This window comes from Megascapheus bottae, chromosome X, assembly GCF_031878675.1.
Source record: "Megascapheus bottae isolate mThoBot1 chromosome X, mThoBot2.hap1, whole genome shotgun sequence".
NCBI lineage: Eukaryota > Metazoa > Chordata > Mammalia > Rodentia > Geomyidae > Megascapheus > Megascapheus bottae.
Window position 1 is genome coordinate 31079064 of NC_143547.1, and position 16204 is coordinate 31095267.

At 38.2% G+C, this 16204-nt stretch overlaps 1 protein-coding gene across 2 annotated transcripts in view; it reads right to left on the bottom strand.

The window, feature by feature from the left end:
• Positions 1–16204, bottom strand: part of Dgkk (diacylglycerol kinase kappa) — a 136002-nt gene that overhangs the window by 65717 nt on the left and 54081 nt on the right. For both annotated transcript variants that reach the window (XM_090326065.1, XM_090326064.1), the window contains 2 exons: positions 15626–15706; positions 12771–12875 (listed from right to left, as the gene is read on the bottom strand). In XM_090326065.1, the coding sequence (XP_090182191.1) occupies positions 12771–12875; positions 15626–15706 (186 nt within the window). The remainder of the gene's footprint in view (positions 1–12770; positions 12876–15625; positions 15707–16204) is intronic.

Sequence of the window (16204 nt, forward strand, 5' to 3'; positions counted from 1 at the left end):
ATGTCCTTTTTCCCCAATGTTTCTGCCTTGCTACAATCCGAAAATGTGAAGCCAGCCAACCACAGACTGAAACTAATGAAACCATTAACCAAAATAAATCCTCCCCCGCTTAAGTTATTTTCCAGGTACTTTATCACAGAGATGAAAATGTGACTATCACAGATCATTTACTAAAAATAATGAAGAAAAAATAACCCTGCCAGCAAAAACTACTTTACCCAAGTATGCTGTCCTTCAGAAATGAAGGAGAAATAGAAACACACAGAGAAACAAAAGCAAAGTAAAATCATCATCATGAAGCTTGCTTGATACCAGTTACTTAAGAGATCCTTTAAACTACAACACACGCGGCTATTAATGTCAAAATACATGAAAATTTAAAAATATAATGGTCATACTGAACATCCTCTTAAACTGTAAGGGTAGTGCACAATAGAATTTTTTCCTACCTGAGAGTCAGAAAACAAAGCTATTCAAAACAACCATAGTCAAAATACATTGTTGATGGATGAACTAAAAAAGGACAAATGCAAATATTCACATTACAATCATAAAAGGTGAGGAAAGAAGGAGTGAAAATATATTTTGTGTGTTCAAATAAGGCAGGTTAGTTTAAGGAAGCCTAGTTTAAGGATAAAGTATTTTTGGCCTGTCCTATGGCTCAAAATCAGGGCCTGGGCACTGTTCTTGAGATTTTTCAAGAGTAATGCTCTACCACTTCTGGCCTTTTCCATGTATGTGGTACCAAGGTATAAAAGCCAGGGCTTCGTGCATGTTAGGCAAGCACTCTACCGCTAGGCCACACTCCTGGCCCAAGGATAAGGTATTTTATATAGTCTCCTGGTTAACCACAAAGCAAAATCCTATAGAGGTTGCAAAGAATATAGAAAAAATGGATTCAAACAATAGGATCACTAAAAAATATCAAACCACAAAAGATGACAATGAAAGAGGAAGGAATAAAGTAGCTACAAAATAATCAGAAAACAAATTGCTATATGAAAATAGCAAGACCTTACCTATACATATTTATCTTAAACGTAAATAGATTCAATTCCTCAATAAAAAGGCATAAAGCTGGTCAATGACCAGAAAAGAAAACTTCAACCTTATGCTTCAATATGCAATTCACTTCAACAGTAAGGACATACCTAGAATGAAAATAAGATGGAAAAAAGACATTCTATGCAAATAGAAAACTAAAAGAGAGCAGAGGTAGTTGTGCTAATATTAGATAAAACAAACTTTAAGTAAAAAACCATAGAGACAATGAAAATCATTGTATAATGACAAAAGAGGTATGCAAGCAGTTAGACAAGAGAAAGAAATAACAGGGCGGGTGCTGGCCCTAGATACTCAGGAGGCTGAGATCTGAGCATCATGGTTCAAAGTCACCCTGAGCAAGAAAATCCATGAGACTCTTATCTCCAATGAACCACCAGAAAACCAGAGGTGGTACAGGTGGTAGAGGAGTGGCCTTGAGCTGAAGAGTTAAGGTATAGCACACGGCCCAGAATTCAAGTCCCATGACTGACAAAAATCAATCAATCAATCAATCAATTAACAACCAACATTCTATTAGAAAAAGAAGTGTTTTATTTGCTGATTTGATTCTATAGTTTGTTCACAAAGACATTAGAAAAAAACATTAGGACTATAAGCATGTTTTTAAATTTATGGCTTAAGAGACTGAATATTGCCATAAGTATATTTCTGCACTTTTTCTGCCAGTCTGGGCTTGAGCTCAGGGCCTGAGCACTGTTCTTGGACTTTCACAAGGCTAGAGCTCTACCACTTGAGCCTCAGCACCACGTCCGGCTTTTTTCCACGTATGTGGTACAAAAAATCGAACCCAGATCTTTGTGCATGCTAGGCAAGCACTCTACCACTAGGCCAAACTCCCGGCCCTATTTCTGCATTTTTTAAATTGTTTCCTCTCCTCAGAATTTCTGGGATTCCATCTAGGAGACTGTCACAAGCTTGCTACCCTTTTCTGTTAAACTCATAATTGTATTCTGAATGGAAACAAACTAGAGGTATCTGGAACTATGTTCTCAAGTGGGGTAATATATATTGGATTTATAAGAAACTGTTATTAAGGCAGAAGATAATGATCTTTTATTCTTTCATTTTCCCATACTTTAAAATCCTTCTACTTAAAACTAAATAAATAAGACCTACTTTTTAATCTTCAAAATATTGTAGATAAAATTTATCCTCACTAATTCAGTCTGGACATTTACTGTGGAGGATTTTGCATTGATTTCTGTAAGTTTTTCGATGAATGTTTGCAATGAACCTAAAGGCATACGTTATTTAGGAACGTTTGTCGATAGCTGCATGCTTTCCAATTAAGAAAAGGAACAAAGGATTGAAAACAAATGTGATTACGATTGCATTTTATGTTCATTAGGATTAAATAGATTTAATATGAAAAAAGGAACTGATACTCATTAATGGTGCAGTATACAAAAAAAACAACATAAAAACCACGAACATAAAAACCATGAACTATCCAAAAGAAAATTAGGAAAATAGTCCCATTTATAATAGCATAAGAATACACGGTTTGAACAAAACCAAGGAGGTAAAACTGAAAACTGTAACAATAGTGAGAGAAATTGAAAAAAAAACAGAAATGGCACTATATCTATATTTGTGGGTTACAAGAATTAATATTATGAAAATGTCCACCATATTCAAAGTAATGTACAGATTTAGTTCAATTCTTGTGAAAATTCGAGTATCATTTTTACTGAAACAGAATTTTGTATGGAACCACAAATACCTCTGAATAGCCAAAATAATCTCAAGCAAGAAAAACAAAGTTGAAAGCATCACCCTCCCTGATTTCAAAACATGAAGTGATTCTAGTCAAAACAGCACAGTACTGATATAAAAAACACCCATAAGCCAATAGACCTGGATAAATTTAAAAAACAGAAATGGAATCATGCATTTACAGTCAATTTATCCTTGCAAAGATGTCAAGAATACACAGTAAGAAAAAGACAGTTTTATCAATAATGATGCTAGGAAACCGTACATCCACGTGCAGATGAACAAAAGTAGGTCTTAATCTTATTTTTTTTAAAAAAAACCCTTAAAGTAGGTTAAAGACTTGAATATGACTTGAAATTGTAAAACTTGTAAGAGGAAACATGGAGTAAAGCTTCATGACATTGTTCTGGGCGGTGATTGAAAAAGGAGGAGGAGGAAGAAGAAGGAGAAGAAAACGAAGAAGAAGAAGAAGAAGAAGAAGAAGAAGAAGAAGAAGAAGAAGAAGAAGAAGAAGAAGAAGAAGAAGGAAGAGGAAGAGGAAGAGGAAGAGAAGAAGAAGAAGAAGAAGAAGAAGAAGAAGAAGAAGAAGAAGAAGAAGAAGAAGAAGAAGAGGAAGAGGAAGAAGGGAAGGAAGGAAGGAGAAAGAAAGAAAGAAAGAAAGAAAGAAAGAAAGAAAGAAAGAAAGAAAGAAAGAAAGAAAGAAAGAAGAAAGAAAGAAAGAAAGAAAGAAAGAAAGAAAAAAGAAAGAAAGAAAGAAAGAAAGAACGAAAGAAAGAAAGAAAGCAAAAGAGAAATATCTGGGTAGGGGGTTTGGCCAAATGGTAGAGTGCTTGCTTAGCATTCACGAAGACCTGGGTTTGATTCCTCGGTATCACATACATAGAAAAATCTGGACGTGGTGCTGTGACTCAAGTGGTAGAGCTCTAGCCTTTAGAAAGCCCAAAGATAGTGCTCAGGCCCTGAGTTCAAGGCCTAGGACTAGCAAAAAAAGAAAGAAATACCCCTAAAGTACAAGGAATGAGAGGGAGACTAGACATATGTAATTGATTAACAAAGAGAAGTGAAAGCCTTTGGAATGGGATAAAATATTTTCAGATCATACATGTGATAAATATTTAATATCCAAAATGTATATGAAAGCCAAATAATTCAAAAATAAGAAAATATCTCTACTTTTAAAATGGAGAAAGGGCTTTAACAAACTTTTCTCTGAAGAAGACATGCAAATAATCAATAGGTAAATGTAAAAACATTCAGCACCATCAATTACCAGAGAAAAATAAGCTAAAACCATAGTGATAATGGCTACCAGCAAAAAAGAAAGAAAAACTGTCCCTAAAACAAGTATTAGAAATGATGCTGAGAAATGAGAGCTTCTGTATACTGTTTCAGGTACTGTAAATTGGCATTGGCATTAGCGTGTATGTGTGTGTTCACACATACATGAGTGTGAACACTCATGCACACATGCTTGAGCTGAGGGCTTTGGCACTCTCTCTTAGCTTTTTCCTCTGGTTCTGGTGCTTGAACTCAGAGTCTGGGCACTGTCCTTCAGTTTCTTTTGCTCAAGGCTAGCACTTTACCACAGCACAACTTCTGTTTTTTTTTTTTTTTCTGAGTAGTGTATTGGAAGTAAGAATCTCACAGATTCTCCTGCCCAGGCTGGCTTTGAACTGAAACCCAGGCCTCAGCGTCCTGAGTAACTAGGATTATAGGTGTGAGCTTCTGTTGCCCAGCTCTCCCTTAGCTTTTTCACTCAAGGCTGGTACTCTACTACTTAAGCCACAGCTAGAGTTGTTTCTTTCTCTTTTTTGGGCTAGTCCTGGGACTTGAGCTCAGGGACTGAGCACTGTCCTTGGACACTTTTTGCTCAAGGCTAGTGTTCTGTACTTGAGCCACAGCATCACTTTCACCTTTTCCTGTATATATGGTACTGAGGAATCGAACCCAGGGCTTTGTGCATGCTAGGCAAGAACTCTACCACTAGGCTACACTCCGCCTTTGGGGGATTTTTTGGTGGTTAGTTAGAGACAAGAATCTCATGAAATTTCCTGTCTAGATTGACTGAACCAAGATCCTCACATGTCAGCCTTCTGAGTAGCTTGATTGCAGGCATGAGACATGGATACTATGCCAGCTAACATAAGCATTTTGGAAAACAATATAGAGGTTCCACAAAAAAACATTTCAAATAGAACTACCATATAAGAAATATATATGTGAATATATAAATATATATATATAATCATTAAAAGGAACAGAAACTATTATGTTAGCCAGGTATGATGGCACACACCTATAAAGCCCAAGTACTTGGGAGGCAGTGGAAGCAGTACTGCCAATTCAAGGCGAGCTCAGACAAAGTTAGAATACCCTTTCTAAAAACAAAAAAGATGGCCGCTGGGAGTCTGGCTTAGTGGTAGAGTGCTTGCTTAGCATACACGAAGACCCGGGTTTAATTCCTTGGTACCAAGGACAGTGCCCAGACTCTTAGTTCAAGCCAGGACTGGCAAAAAATTAAACTCATAAAAATAGAAAGCACAGGGGCCGGGAGATTGGCCTAGTGGTAGAGTGCTTGCCTATCATACACAAAGACCCAGGTTTGATAACTCAGTACCACATACATAGAAAAAAGAGGAAAATGGTGCTGATGCTCAGGTGGTAGAGCTCTAGCCTTGAGAAAGTCCAAAGTCAGTGCTCAGGCCCTGAGCTCAAGCCCAGGACTGGCAAAAAAAATAGAAAGCACAGCCAGGCACCAAGGCTTATACCTGTCATTCTAGGTATTCAGAAGGCTGTGATCTGAGGATTACAGTTCATAGCCAGCCCACACACAAAAGTCCTTATCTCTAATTAATTTAAAAGACTCTCATGTCCAATAAATTACTAGAAAATCAGAAATGGCACTATGGCCCAAAGTGGTAGAGCACTAACCTTTAGCCAAAGAGCTCAGGGACAACCCCCAGGCCCATAGTTCAAGCCCCATGATTGACAAAAATAAAAAGAGCAGAATAGGTGAGGGGATTGGTATGTTAGTCACCTTTATTTAATCATGCTAGCTTATGTACACATACCAAAACATTATATGAGCTGGGTACTGGAGGCTTGCCCCTGAAATTCTAGCTACTTTGGAGGCTGAGATTTGAGAATTTAGGTTCAAGGCCAGCCAGAACACAAAAGTCTATGAGAATCTTATATCCAATTAACCAGCAAAAAGCCAGAAATGAACGTGTGCCTCAAGTGGTAGTACACTAGCTTTTAACAGAATAAGCTAAGGGAAAGTACTCAAACCCTGAGTTCAAACTCCAGTACTTCACACACACACACACACACACACACACACACACACACACACACACACACAAATACATGGTTTAATGGAACATGGCTAAGTTACAGTACATCTACCTTAGAAGTAAGTACAATGCTCTGAATTCAGTCTCCATTAGTAGCCAAAATAATATTAAAAAGTACAAGTAGCCAGGCACCATGGCTCATGCCTAAAGCTAGCTGCTCAGGAAGCTGAGATCTGAGGATTGAGGTTCAAAGCCAGCCCAGGCATTGAAGTCCATGAGACTCTTATCTCCAATTAACCACCAGGAAATAGGAAGTACCCCTGTGGCTCCAGGGGTAGAGCACTAGCCTTGAGCAGAAGAGCTCAGGGATAGCGTACAGGCCCAGATTTCAAGTCCCATGACTGACAAATAAAAGTACAAATGAATTTATTTATAATATTAAATATTCTTAACTCCTCCCTAAACCCCATGACACTGTTCCTCACAGATACAATTGGAATTTGTCAATCGAAAAGAATATTAGTAAGCTGGGTGCCAGTGGCTCACACATATAACTCCTTGTTCTTACTCGGGCTAAGATATGAGGATCATGGTTCAAAGCTAGTCCAGAGGAGTCTGTGAGAGTCCTATCACCAATTAAGCATCAAAAAAGCCAGAAGTGGGCCGGGAGTTTGGCCTAGTGGCAGAGTGCTTGCTTAGCATGTTTGAAGACCAGGGTTCGATTCCTCGATACCACATACATAGAAAAAAAAGCTGGAAGTGGTGCTGTGACTCAAGTGGTAGAGTGCTAGCCTTGAGAAAAGTCCAAGGACTGTGCTCAGGCAGAATTCAAGCCCCACAACCGGCAAAAAAAAGCCAGAAGTGGGATTGTGGCTCCACTTAAGCTCTGGCTTAAGTGGTAGATCATTAGACAAGTTAACATATTAGTGACAGCCCCCAAGCCTGAGTTCAGTTCCAGGACCAGTTCCCTCCCCATAGAATGCTTGTAATATTTTAAATAAAAAGTAAGTTTAATAAGACTGATGATGAAGCTCAGTGCAAAGTGTCTTCCTATTATTTGAAAAGCTTGAGTTCCATCCCTGATCTGACAACAATAAATATAATACTCTGTGAATCTTTTTAATTTTGACTACAGTTGAATTATAACATCATGAATACATATTTGATTAATTATTAAAATAAAAAGCAAAAGAGATAAAAACGAGATGAATTTAAGGTGGACGTGTTCAGCAAATAGGAGGTAGAATTTTCAGATTTGGCTAATTCAGCCCATATTACAAAAAATGAGAAAGTATATTTGGAAGGGTGTGACAGACTCATTATCTGATTGGGAGATTAGTGAGGATATGAATGTCAGGTTAATCAACCATCTGGACAAAAGCCAATAATAGAATGAGATCATATTAGCAGAAACATTGCCAGATGAGACTAAAGGAAAAAGAAAATGGGACAAAATAAAGGAATACTGTAGGACTTCTTTCACTTTTGCCAGTTGTGGGGCTTGAACTCAGGGCCTGAGCACTGTTCTTGAGCTTTCTCAAGGTTAGTGCTCCACTACTCGAGCCATATCACCACCTGCAGCTTTTTCTATGTATGTGGCACTGAGGAATTGAACCCAGGGATTTGTAGATGGTAGGCAATCACTCTACCACTAGGCCATACTCCCAGCCCTACTGTAGGACATCTTAGACCATAGAGGTCTGGACAATAGAAATATTTGACTGAAAATTCAGGCTGTGCTTCAAAACAAAGGAAAGAAGGGCCCCAAGAGTGAGTCAGAGATTATCAGGGATGTCATCCTCACCACAGACTCAAAGTACTCAGGCTTAGGAAGTAACTGCCCAGGATTGGCAAAAAGACTCTTGTTTGGATTGTCTTAGAGAATGAAAGGTTGAAGGGTGTGTGTGTGTGTGTGTGTGTGTGTGTGTGTGTGTGTGTGTGTGTGTGTGTGTGTGTGTTGCTCCTGGGATTGAACTCAGGGCCTGGTTAGTGTCCCTTAGCTTTTGTACTCAAGACTGAAACTCTACCACTTGAACTTTAGCGCCATTTCCAGTGTTTTGGTACTCCATTGGAGATGTCTCTCAAACCTTCCTGCCTTGGCTGGCTTTAAACCTTGAGCTTCAGATATCAGCCTTATCCTGAGTAGCTAGGATTACCGGTGTGAGCCACCTGTAAAATAAATTTAAAATACCATTTCTGTTTCTCTAATCTATAATAGTTCTATAATAGTTTGTTGGGAAGAACAAACCTGATAATGTAAGCTTCCTAGTAGCTCCTTATTTCAATAATTTTTCTCTATAGCCTTGTTTAAATCCCCCAGTCTCTGACCTTCCATCTGTAACTTCTTTTTTTTTCCCTATTCCAGGGGCTTGACTCAGGGCCTGGGCACAGTCCCTAAGCTTCTTTTGCTCTACCACTTGAACTACAGTGCCACTTCCAGCTTTTTCTGTGTATGTGGTACTGAGGAATTGAACCCAGCCCTTCATGCCTGCTAGGCAAGCACTCCACCACTAAACTACATTCCCAGTCCTATTTGTAACTCCTTTCCCTCTCCCTCTCTCCCTCCCATCCTTCCTTCCTTCCTTCCTTCCTTCCTTCCTTTCTTCCCTCCCTCCCGCCCTCCCTCCCTCCCTCTTTCCCTCCCTCCCTCTCTCAAGACATAGGGTCAAACTCAGGGATTCTTGCATGAGACAGACACTCTTCCATTAAGGTACTTAGTGGTACTAGAATTTGAACTAAGGGCCTTATACATTTCAGGCAGATTCTCTAGCACTTGGGTCACATCTCCAGCCTTTTTTGCTTTTGTTTCCTTTTTGAATTGGGTCTCAGCCTGGCCTGAATCACAGTCCTCCTATTTATACCCCTCTCCACTTTGTATTGGTTTCGATGTGGGTCTTACATTCTAACTGCAGTCCTACCAACGTCCACCTCCTGATTGATGGAGATTACAGGTGTGAGCCACCCTGTCCAGCTGCCTCACTCTTATGTTTAAGTTCTCCCTTTTCCCCGTGTTTGTATATCCTATTTATTTACTATTTGTCTCTTTCCTATCCTCTTTTTGGACCTTAACTGTGTTGCCTAAATTGATCTGTAGCCGTCTTTCTGACTTCTGGCCTCTCTGTCTAACTCATTGTATATTTATAAAGGGTCCCCTTAACCAGCTGTCTTCCTTCTCCAATCCTCCTTCAGCTGAATTGGTATCATATTGCAAAATTTCCCTACTCTTAGCATTGAAATGCCTATCTCCCTTACCACTCTACGTGTGATTCTTATACTGATATTCCAAAACTAGTCTAGTGGAGTGGATTTACTCTTTCACTGCTTTCTATAAATGTTCTGTTTACCTGTAACTCTGCATTTCTTATTCCAGTTTTCCTCCTTAGGACTTTACCCTTCCCCAATCCCTTGGCACCAATAAGATTCTATCCATTTTTCAAGGCCAGTTTCAAGTTTCCTATCTATGAACTCTTCCCTGAGGATTTTATCTTTATTTTTCATTCCTTATATTTATTTTTCATTCCTTGAAGTTCTATACCATTTTATTGTTTGCTTTATTCATCTGTAAGTCAATCATGCATTACCTTGCACCATCTATAAAGACAATTTATCTTGATCGCTATCATTTGACAGTTTCTTTTGTATGTATTTTGTCTCTCCGACTATGTAAATTCTCATTCTAGCCAGAAGTCAGAATGATACCTTTTCTTCAATCTCTAGGGAACAGAACTGAGCACCTATGCGGGGCTCTCAATAATGTATGCTGAATAGTTTCCAATAGATTATCCAATTATGTTGTCACTACTTTAATAGACTACTAAATCCATGATTAATCTTTCCTCATCCCATTTGTCAGGCATTGGTGATGATAGAGAATAGAAGGAACTGTCAGAGATAAGATTCAGATGGGAGAAAGCTTATGAAGCTCTTTAAACCTCAAGCAAGATGAATTACCACAATGCTCATGGTGAGAGATTTTTCTATCAGCTAAAAATGCTCCCCAGAGGTTGTGATTACAACCTGATAACAACTCTCTAAAGAGAGTTAAGCAGGAATACTTTTTCCCTTTCAACTTTATGCTGGGTAGTTAATGTATAGGCATTTAATTCAATAGAGTCAGGAATATTACACAAATTCTTTGATGACATTATTTTCTCTTTCTTTTTTGCCAGTCCTGAGTCTTGAAGTCAGGGCCTGGACACTGTCCTTGAACTTTCTCATAACTAGCATTCTACCACTTGTTCCACAGTACCACTTCCGGCTTTTTCTGTTAATGTGGTCATGAGGAATTGAACCCAGGGTTTCATAAGTGCTAGGCAAGCATTCTACTACGGCCACACTTCCGGCCTTCGGATAACGTTCTTTTTTTATTTTGTCGGTCATGGGACTTGAAGTCTGAGCCTGGGCAATGTCCGTAAGCCTCTTCAGCTCAAAGCTTCCACTATACCACTTGAGCCAAAGCACCCCTACCAGTTTTCTGGTGGTTCATTGGAGATAAGAATCTCACTGACTCTCGTGCCTGGGTTGGCTTTGAACTGCAATCCTCAGATCTCAGCATCCTGAACTAGCTTGGATTACAGACGTGAGCCACCAGTGTCCAGCTCTGATGATATTCTATAACATTTTTTGTATTCCTGAAGCAATAATTAAAAATTAAAAGTATACTTTGTGCACTTTTACCACAGACTGAAAAATGTTACATGCTTCTTAAGAAATATTCCTGTTTGGACAAAAGGTTTGCAGAGATGAGGATGGAAATGAAGTATAGAATGTACAACTCTTTGTGGTTATTCTAATGCTATGTCATAATGGCCACATTGCCAGAGATAAGGTGTGCTTCTCCATCATGAAAAGAAGAATAAAAATTACAAAAGAATGAACTGCTACACACTAGTTATGTGAAGAACTATCACCAGATACTGAGCAAAGGATCTCTCAATGAAGTTTATGCCTTATGGGCCTGCAAGAGGCCTTGACAATACGGCATGTTCCATATCATAGGGTAGCAAAGTGTGTAGCTATGAGACTAAAAAGCCCCAAAGCTGAGAAATCCTATGTATATGGGGATAGATGGTTCATCTCAATGTCATTATTATTTTTTTCTAAGCTTCATTATTTGTAAGTCACAGTGTGCAATGATTTGTTCCAAATGGCTCTCAATCTGTCCATAGCCAGTTATTTAGCTTCGGGATCTTTTTATTTTCCTTTATCACTACTAGGGATAGGACCTATGGACTTGTGCATGCTAGGTAAGCATTCCACCACTGAACTATGTCCCCAGGAAGATATCAGGATCCTTGAAGTTTGTATTTATCTTCCCATTTTTCTCTTAGACCCTCAAAGAACTTTGCCTTAGGATGAATCATGCATCATTCCTGCTCCAAACTTAAAGACATTTATTCATTAAAATATTTATTGAGTCTCTGTTATGTTCTGGGCACTTCTCTCTCTCTTTATTTCTTTTTCATTCTTCTTTTCTTCCTTCCTCTTCCTTTCTTTTTATTAATCTCTCTTCTCTTGCCTCTTTTCTTTTCTTTCTTTTTGCTTGCCCTAGAGCTTGAACTCAGGGCCTGAATGCTGTCCCAGACTTTGTTTCCCCTTAAGGCTAGAGCTCTACCATTTGATCCTGATTTCCATTTCTGGCTTTTATTTTATTTCAGTAGTTAATTATACATAAGAGTCATATAGACTTCCTGGGGCAGCTTCAGATTTTAGCTTCCTGAGTAGCTAGATTACAGGCATCAGCCACTAGCACCTGGCTATGTGCTGGACATTTAAAAAGTAAAAATCGGTTGCTTTTACTGTGCTAGAAACAATATTATAGTATTATTTGCAGCTCTAGATTTGGAAGTTAGCTTTGAGTAACTAATAGCTTTTGTATGACAAAATATAACCTAAAACTAGCTTCAGTGTCTCCAGGCTAGTTTCTTCTTACTTATATTACACAGCAATATGTGCTGGGCACTTTTCTAAGTAAATCAGTAATACAAAATCACCCTCTTGGAACTTCTATAACTATATAACTACAAAAGAGCAAGTTGAAGGAAGAACCAAGAGTTTGAATGGAACCACACATTGTCAGGAACCAGTTACCAAAGATTTGGTATTGTCATGGAGGAAAAAAAAAGAACCCTGATAAGCTTTTGGGAGGATTGCACCTTATTCTTTCACCTACATTGGTGATGGGGAAAAATAAGAAAAAACAAAGAGGCTTGCATAGTAGTTAAGGACATCAGCTTTGGAGTCACACAGCCTCGGTCTAAATTTTGGGTTTGCTACTGAGTATTTATTTCATGTTTATCTGGTTCCTTCTCTTTCTGAGCTGTACTTTTCTTGGTTACTATAGTCCTTCAGCAGACCCAAGTCAAGAACGCTGGTTGTAGCTTTCTTAATATAAGGGCTTCTAATTTAGCTGCTCACATATCTTTTGAGTGCTTCATTCCTTGATCATATGACAACGTCTGCATATCAGGTGGATGTGTACAGGTATACACACTTGTAAAGGTTTGAGTCTAAGTGAGTTACCTCTATTCATGAATCATTGTAAACAATTTTCCTAATGATATCTATAAATAATTCCAGACCAGATCATCTCTGTTTCCATTTTATTATTTCTCTGTTTGAAAAATAGCTTAACTAAAGAAATCAATTAAGTATTTACTCATGAGAGTTGTATGCATTCTTTTCACTTTCTCTTACCTTGTGAACTTCTCCTTGTTGGACAGTTTTTAAAATGTTAATCCATTCTTCCATGTCTTTTCGATTGGATGCGGCCAGGGTGACTTTTCGTTCTGGTGTAATAACCTGAAAAAAATCACATTATTAGTTGATTCTTATTCCACTACATTTCCTCCAGAGTCTGTATACTTCCCTAGGAAGTAGACATATGTACCAAGCACAACCCAAATCAGTTCTTCAATATAAGACACAAATACTGAGGGCCATTCACAGCAACTTAGCCATCTAGAACGAATAAATAATGATAATTAAGCCTTTAATGGTCCTTTCTGTGTGCCAGGAACTATTAAAGCATTTCATAGGTATATTATTTAAATCCAATTTCATTACAACCCAATAAAATAGGCATTGTTATTTTTCCCATTTTATAGCCAGAAGAAAGCTAGACAAAAATTTAAATGCTATCCCAGGGTCACTTAGCAGATAAAAAAACAAAACCTGCATTGAAAGCCAAGATTTTTTGGCTCTTGAATCCATGTTCTTACCTATTAAGCCATGTGCTTTCTATTTATTATCAAAGATAGGTTGCTGTTTTGTCTACCTGAGGTGGTAAAAGTTCATTTATTTCATCTGAGCTTGTTTCTTTCTGTTTGGGGAGTGCTGAGATGTCTCTAAGTCTAGTTTCTTGATTTCTTATGAAAAGAGGCAACCTGAAGAGAATTGACAGTTGCCTCAGTCCCAAACAAATTCAGAATATGAGAAAGTCAGGGTGAAGGTCTAGCATATGCATGGTGAACTTGGTCTTTTCTAGCATTTGTTACCAATGCTTTACCTCAACAACCAGCAAGTTTTCTTTTCCTTTCTTGTGTAGCACAAGATAATACTATAACAGCTGAATGGGATCATGATCATAGATTCCCTTGGTCCAGACATATTCTTTTTCTTTTTCTTTTTTTTTCCAGTCCTGGGCTTGATCTCTGGGCCTGAGCACTGTCCTTGGGCTTTTCTCAAGGCTAAAACTCTACTACTTGAGCCTCAGCACCACTTCTAGCTTTTTTCTATATATGTGGTACTGAGAAATTGAATCTTGGTCTTCATGCATGCTAGGGAAGCACTCTACCACTAGGCCAAACTCCTGGCCCCCCAGACATATTCTTAATTGAGGATTATATGCAATGCTTCTGTGTTTTCATTAGACGGAGGGGAAGCCTAGGCCTTTAGATTTCCTTGTAGAATAGAGATCAAAGACATTAGCCTACAGGCTCTCCATTCAAAGGAGGAGGAGACCAATCAAGGGAATCATCAGCTTTATCCTGGGCCAATTTGATATAATGAGAAAGAAGCAAAAGTTAGGACTCTCTTTTCAATTTAGCTGCTATCATTTCAAAAGATAGTACGTGGACTAGCCTTAGAAACAAAGCATAGAGCTGTCAGAAAGAACGACATTGCCCCATTTATAAGGAAATGGAAAGACTTAGAAAAGATCATATTAAGTGAAGTAAGCCAGACTCAAAGGAACATAGGCCCAATAGTCTCCCTCATTTGTCATAATCAGTAGAAACCTTGGGCTCTCCTAGCAGAGATTTACAATACAACAAAATCTAGAGACAGTAGGCCAAATAGTACAACACTAAATGTAAGGACCTCCAGGATAAGGAAAAAAAGCCATATAATGAGTGACTGTTGTCCTTAATGTACTATGTTATCTCTCATCTCTTTTGCCATCTCTTGGTTATCTCATATTGTTATAATTTTTCACCTTGTTATTTGATATATTTTATATGTGCTTAATTGGTTATTTGAAATTGGATAGGGAAGGGGGGAAATCAAGATAAGTGGCGGGAGGGTGGGAGGGAAATGGGACCATGTCATGAGAAAGAGTATCAATGTTTGTGAAGTTATGCACCTTCTATCTGATGAATATAATGTAATGAATATAATATGAATATATTAATCATAATAAAAAAAAGAAAGAAAAAGAAACAAAGCATAGAGTGGCTGGTAGTTTGGCCTAGTGGTAGAGTGCTTGCCTAGTATGCACGAAGACTCAGGTTCAATACCCCAGTTCCACATACATAGAAAAAGCCAGAAGTGGTGCTGTGGCTCAAGTGGTAGAGCTCTAGCCTTGAGAAAGTCAAAGGACAGTGCTCAGGCCCTGAGCCCAAGCCCAGGACTTGCAAAGAAAAAGATACAAAGCATGGAGTCTGAGACTTTTCTTACACAAAAGATAACACTAGTCTCTCATACACTGTTTAAGTTGAGAAAAGATAGTTTTGGAGGAGGTGGGTGAGAGAGTCCTGGGTTTATGGACTCATTATTTATCAGAATTTTATGGTCTTTGATTCACTTGAAAGACTCAAACCACATGATACTTTAAGCACAATAAGCCCCTGAACACTTTCTTAGAAAATCCTCTGCTTTCTTTGAGGTATTCTCATCAGTAATCTCAGCATGGAGCAGATTTTACTTTGGATTTAGACTTTTATCTAACTCCTCAAAGGAAAGGATGTTATGTAAGTTGATTATCCTGATGTTTCCTGATGCTAGTCTCTTGAAACACTCTCAGTGATACCTTTCTAAATCACCTTTACCAGGAAAACTGAATTTTATAATGGTCACAAATTCCTAAACCTTTAAATCAGCTTAGCTTTATGTCAGGATACTAATATGCAAAAAGGCCATTACTTTCTCCCTTTAGCAGTGGACTGGTAGAAATATGTTTGAGTAATAATACTTTATGAAAAGAAGACTTGGGAAATTTCATGTCCATATGGAACAAGTAGGTATAGTAATCTACTTATTGGATTGCCTAGACATTGTGATTGCCTATCTAGCCCTTAACTCATGTCCATTTCATCATTCCAAATCTTACTTACACAAAAACTGTGGCAAAGATTTCTGCAGCTGCTTTCTGCCAAGGTGACTTGCGAAAGATCAATTGTTTCAAAGTGAACAAACTGGAAAGAGATAAAAGAGAAAGAAACAAGAGGCAATTTGATTAATTAGGAAAATAGAGACATTCAAAAGGGAAACACATACATATACTGATAGGAAATTTTAGGGCATTCATGATTTTTTTGGTCATGAGGGCTGGAATTTATTAAGCACCATTATTTTTGTGGATATATTTTTGACAAAAAAGTAAACCAAACCACCGTATTACCAGATGTTTTATGTAGATTTATAGGGAAGGTTTGGTTGGTCAGTTCAGAATTATTCAAATATAAAGGTTAATGCTGGAGTAAATAATAGAACATTGTCTAGCAAAAGGTATGGTATAGATTGCTATTGACTCCTATTATTTTGAGTGGCAGCCTTTGATCATATTGCTTATCTCACTCAGTTTGAGTCTGTCTCTCCATTCCTTGGATGTAATAGATACTACCCAGCCAGCAGCATGCAATCAATACTATCAATACAGACAGTCTAGTTTCAACAGTAATCTGTGCAGTCAC